The following is a 5,899-nucleotide window of genomic DNA, read 5'->3' as shown; positions in this document are numbered from 1 at the left end:
CACAGAGAGGCTGCTACCTACATGCGGACTGAAATCATTGACCACTTTAATAAATGGATCACTAGTCACTTTAATAATGTCACTTTAATAATGTTTATATATCTTGCATTACTCATCTCATATGTATATACTGTATTTTATGCCATCTATTGCATGTTGCCTTTGCCGCTCGGTCATCGCTCATCGATATATTTGTATGTATATGTTCTTATTCCATCCCTTTCCATAGATTTGTATGTATTAGGTAGTTTTTGTGGAATTGTTAGATTATTTGTTAGATATTATTGCAAAACTAGAAGCACAAGCATTTTGCTACACTCGCAATAACAGGTGCTATCCATGTGTATGTGACCAATAAATTTTGATTTGATTTGTTTATTACTTCAACAAGGAGTAAAACACATCCAGACCTGCTTCTCTTGTCTTAGTACTTTCTCACAGATTCTGTTATAGTCTGAAAGTGTTGAGTCATTGAGGATTGGTTTGATTTTAAACCAATTATATTAATCTCATTCCCAATGTTGTAATTCAACTAGTACCCCAAAGACGATGGAGGCCTCTGTCCCTCTGTGTCTGTGGCGTTGTGGGAGCCGCTCTGTGCCATTAGAGAGCCTCAGTGTGAGGTGAGGTGCTACTGCAATCTCCTGGTGGATAAATACCGCCCTCCGGTGGGGTTCAGACGCTCTGAGTTCTCTGTATTAAAGAGCCGACTGTCCGGCAGAGCGGTGAAGGAGCCATGAGCAGCACTGAAATGGGGTGTAAAAACATTAACTAAACAGTAGAATAGTTAATGTCCTTACAGCAACAGAAGTATATTGTGGCAGATGCATTTTTTCTGGAAATTAAGCTGATTAAAGGCCTCACAAAAGGTGTGTGAGTGAGATGATGTATCCACATGTACCAGATATAAACATCAGTAAAACTAAATGTGACACATTGAATATACAGCAGGGTTGGGGTCAATTCCAACTGAACTAGTTCCCGCCTACGCCTCACAAAAGGACAGTTTGAAATGTGCCAATTCAAGGCACGCTTTGATGACTTCACTGTTGGCAGAGAACTGCTGCTGCTCATCCAGAACCCCTTATTGGTCACAAATGTGACAAAGTTGTCAGATCTTCAGATGGGCAGATGAAATGGAGTTGATTGAGATGCAAAAAAATGTGTCTTTGAAGGAGCAGGCTGGTGATTGTGACCCTGTTACTTTCTGGGGAAAGATGGTGCCTGCAGCTGATGTCCCTGTTCTCAAGATACTGGCACTATACACATACTGGCTCCACATACTGCTGTGAATCAACCTTTTCCACAATTAACTTTATTAAACAACTCTGGTCACTCTGAGCCTTGCCCTTGCATGGCTCAGAGTGAGAAATTGAGAAATTAAGGCTATTCCATGCGAGAAATTGCCATGAAACTGAAGATCTCGTACAACGCTGTGTACTACTCCCTTCATAGAACAGCGCAAACTGGCTCTAACCAGAATAGAAAGAGGAGTGGGAGGCCCCGGTGCACGACTGAGCAAAAGGACAGGTACATTAGAGTGTCAAGTTTGAGTAACAGACACCTCACAAGTCCTCAACTGGCAGCTTCATTAAATAGTACCTGCAAAACACCAGTCTCAATAACACTGAAGAGGCGACTCCGGGATGCTGGCCTTCAGCATTAACAAGAATTTAAGCTTTTTGCCAATATCAAGAATTTAAGCTTTTTGCCCATATCAGATATCTCTATGTCCTGGGAAATGTTCTTGTTACTTACACCCTCATGCTAATCACATTAGCCAATGTTAGCTCAACCATCTCGTGGGGGGGACACTGATCCGGGAGAGGTTAACTCATACTCAAATAATGTTGTTGTCTCAACCCATACTCATATTTGGAGAAAAAAACTCTTCAAAAACCCAGTCTCAAACTTGTATCTCAAACAGACCTTTCAAAAAACGCTTGCTATTTCCTCATAAAACATGATATCATCTCCCTGAGGAGGATGAGCTGGCCAATCAGTGGTCTACTCACATTAAAATGTGTAATGACCAGTATACGCCCACACCATTCTGTTGTTGGGGTACGCCCACACCCTTCACAGAAAAGCTGCTTTTTAATTAACATACTTAATAAAACATTTTTGTAAGGAAAACTATTTCACTCATATTGTTATTAATTGTAAGTCATATTTCATAGAAATCTGAAAACACTGGACAGTTATTTGTTGGATAAGTTACTTCTAGCCATGTACCAAACAATGAAGATTGTTTTTACGGAAAACTGAGAATCTAAATAAAAAAGGTAGTGTGCCAACATGAGTTCCTAGACATTGTAATTACATGCTTTATCACGATATGTTAATCAGTAAAAGCTCTAATTAGCTACATTTCTAGAGTAATGTCAGAGGTGTCAAAGAAGAGTTGTAGTTGTACTATCAATTGAGGTTTATTTTTTGCCCAGACAAAAAGTTCAAACAAACATAAAAAATGTTCAACATTTTGGACTAAAATAGAAAAAGATTTACATTTGTAGATGATACAAAATGTACTGCAGTTTTAGACTGATTCCTACACTATTATAAACCGGATCATTTGAGCCCTGGATGTTGTTTGGCTGAAAGCTATGGTATAAGAGACAATATACCATGGATATGACGCAAATCAAATTACAAACTTTTCTAATTACGTTGGTCACTTGTTTATAATAGCAACAAGGCACCTCTGGGGTGTGTGTTAATAGGGCCATTATACCACAGCTAAGGGTTGTATCCAGGCAATCCCCATTGCATGGTGAATAAGAACAGCCCATAGCCATGATTGGCCATATACCACACCCCCTCTGGCCTTATTGCTTAATTATAAGACATGTTCCCAAAACATTATTTCAGAACCTATTCATTCCAATAACTTCATCATCTATTTATATGTTTGTGTTGTGACTAGTTTGAAAAAGAAAGAGCAAGAGGCTGGCAGCATAGCATTGTCTTGACACCTGAACATCCATCTTCTCACTTTGGAATCTGGATACTGGCTGCTTGGTCAGTAGCTCAGGTCCAAAACTTCCTTTGGTCTAAAGATGCACAAAAAGATTACATGAGTGGAAGATCGGAATACATAACCACATATTTTCATATCAATGAATACATTCTATTCAATAGTGTTTAAATTATCAAGCACAAGTGATCATCGTTATACTCTTTAGTTATCTGAAGAGTGACTAAAGAGTATGTTGAACGGTTTCTTGTACTCACTTGCAGGCCTTAATGTTAACACAGATGGTCCTCACGTCATCGCTTGTGCTAAGCTCCTCAATCAGCACCCACAAGTGTTTTTTCACCAGGCGTTTACACATAGATTTTACGAAAGGGATTTTATCGCAAATGGACAATAGCTTCTGCTTTATCTCCTCCTATTGATGAAAGTTTACATTTTCAGGGAAATATCACAGTAAATAGTAAATAGTGCAATTTCATGAAAGGACACTCTTATCAATTGTAATGCTATGGTAGCTACCGGACTAGAGGAAGTGGAGATGGATTTCTTCACTTTTTTCAGTGCCCACTCACACACCCAGCAGGTTCCCTGTAGCTGTTGCTCCTTTGGAAAGCACAAACAGACAATAATTATATATTTTTTTGTAATAATCGGTTGCTGTGCCCTGAGCAAGGGACTGAAACATAATTGCTTCAGGGGCTCTGTACAATGGCGACCCTGGCCATGACCCCTCTCCCTGTTGGTGTCTCAGGGGGAGTTGGGATATGCTAAAATAAATACATGTCCATTACACACTTTTGTGCAACAAAACAAATATAAGCACCCCCCCCAAATTATTATTGAATTAAATTATGGTGTGATGTATTCAGTGTTATGGTGTAAGTACATGTGAATATGTAATGTCATGTTGGACAATAGTTTCTTCAGTCAATGTATGTTTTTAGTTATATTTACATCTATGGTTAAGTTCTGTTACACAATAGCAGGTTGAGTATTCTAATAGGAAGTTGCAGAAATGTCTACACTTTCTGCTAGTTCATAACATTTTGACCATAGCATACTATTACCATGCGCTTCTCCGGCTGTGCTTCCACTACTTCCTGGTCATCAAGGTCAACCTCGTGGCATTGCCCATGCATTTCCCAAACTGTGAAGAAAAACTTATACGTCACTCAAGTGATGGGTACTTCACTTGTATTGTACTGAAACCAAAGGTGAACTTGGAGTTGATTTAGGCCCCTTACCCACAGTTCCCCTTGCACCCTGACCCAATGTATGTGCTGAATATACAGTAGTTACTATTTGAGTTAAATAAAATCTCGCCTGAACAAGCCAGCAGACTGAGGGCAAGGAGGACCAGAGATGTCTTCATGATTTGTGGTGGTGGAGATGTGAAGAGTAAAGTCGTGTTGGGGTTTGGTAAAGTGACTTAGGAATCAGACAAGCCCCTTTATATATAGAGGCCCCTCTATCCACAGCCCCCTGTACAAACCCCACCTACAGTTCAATCTATTGATAGTACAATTAACATAAACCACAAGACACAAACCTTACAAGTCAACAGGATGTTACTGTTTAGACCTACAGTACATATTGATGCGGAGCAATTTTCATAATCACCTTTTTCCATCTCTCCACTCTCTGATCTTCATTTTAATTAATCAATTGTATGGTTCTGAAACCAAAGGTGAACTTAGGCCTCCCACCCACAGTTCCCCTTGCACCTTATCCCAATGTATGTGCTGAATATACAGTAGTTACTACTTGAGTTAATAAATAGAATCTCACCTGAACAAGCCAGCAGACTGAGGGCAAGGAGGACCAGAGATGTCTTCATGATTTGTGCTGGTAGAGATGTGAAGAGTAAAAGTCGTGTTGGGGTCTGGTAAAGTGACTTAGGAATCAGACAAGCCCCTTTTTATATAGAAGCCCCTCTATCCACAGCTCCCTGTACAAACCCCACCTACGATCTATTGATAGTACATCTCACATTAACCACAAGACACAAACCTTACAAGTCAACAGGATATTACGTGGAAGTACTTAACATTTTCTTGTGGTTTAGACCTACATTACATACTGATGAGGAGTAATCTTCATAATCACCTTTTTCCATCTCTACACAGTCTGATTTTCATTGTAATTTAATATTAGTTAGTCAATTACCGATTAAGAAATGTGTTCTGTGTTGGAAAGAGCAGGTGTTCTTAATTTTTTGTATAATCAGTGTATGTTTCCAGCACCACACTGACATATGGATTAAAACTTGTTCAGCTAGCTTACAAGTGATACATTTAGGACTATATTTACTAAGCTAACATATGGAGTTGTTTTAAGATGATAAAAACATGGACCATTTAGCTATTCTAATTTGTATTTTAGGACACCTGTAGGTGTAGTGGCAGGGGGCAGTAGGGGCAAAATCTTAATCAAATAACAATTATTTGATGAAGATTTTGCCCCTACTGCTATAGAAACCCATTTTATAACAGTTTTGAAGTGTCTGAAATGCATCTGAGATATTGGAGAGCTCAGGATAACATCAGGGACAAAACAAATGTTATATCAGTGTTTGTGGTTAATGTTTCAGTATGATATGTTGGATAAAGGAATAAAGGCGGACACCAATGTCAAGTTCAATAGCCTTGTTTGTGCATTGTACAAATCCCCACATATGGAGTCGGGGAACAGTCCGGCTAGTCGAATACCTATCAACTAGACTCCGTAACATCATCCTTTTCAATAGAAAGTGCAAACATAAAGGCATAACATTAAGTTCTTAACAGTCAGGTCATAACAATAGAAAAAGCATGACATTTTCTTTTTACTTCAGTTGTCATCTTCCTTTTAAAATTGTATTTTATTATTTAAGAAAAATATATATTTTAATTAACCGAGGGCAAGTTAACAGTCTCTTGCTTA

General features: G+C 38.8%; 1 protein-coding gene across 1 annotated transcript; it reads right to left on the bottom strand.

The window, feature by feature from the left end:
- Positions 1 to 2,415: 2,415 nt before the first annotated feature.
- LOC139374338 (antimicrobial peptide NK-lysin-like) lies at positions 2,416 to 4,863 on the bottom strand. The gene is made up of 5 exons (XM_071115377.1): positions 4,766 to 4,863; positions 4,045 to 4,124; positions 3,497 to 3,580; positions 3,235 to 3,392; positions 2,416 to 3,053 (listed from the first exon to the last, which is right to left on the bottom strand). The coding sequence occupies exons 1-5, from the start codon at positions 4,812 to 4,814 to the stop codon at positions 3,023 to 3,025; spliced, it is 402 nt and encodes a 133-aa protein (XP_070971478.1). The 5' UTR covers positions 4,815 to 4,863; the 3' UTR covers positions 2,416 to 3,022.
- Between the last annotated feature and the right edge of the window lie 1,036 nt (positions 4,864 to 5,899).

Source organism: Oncorhynchus clarkii, chromosome 19 (assembly GCF_045791955.1).
Source record: "Oncorhynchus clarkii lewisi isolate Uvic-CL-2024 chromosome 19, UVic_Ocla_1.0, whole genome shotgun sequence".
Taxonomy (NCBI): domain Eukaryota; kingdom Metazoa; phylum Chordata; class Actinopteri; order Salmoniformes; family Salmonidae; genus Oncorhynchus; species Oncorhynchus clarkii.
The sequence above is the reverse complement of the archived record's forward strand: the minus strand, read 5'-3'. Positions and strand labels throughout refer to the sequence as shown.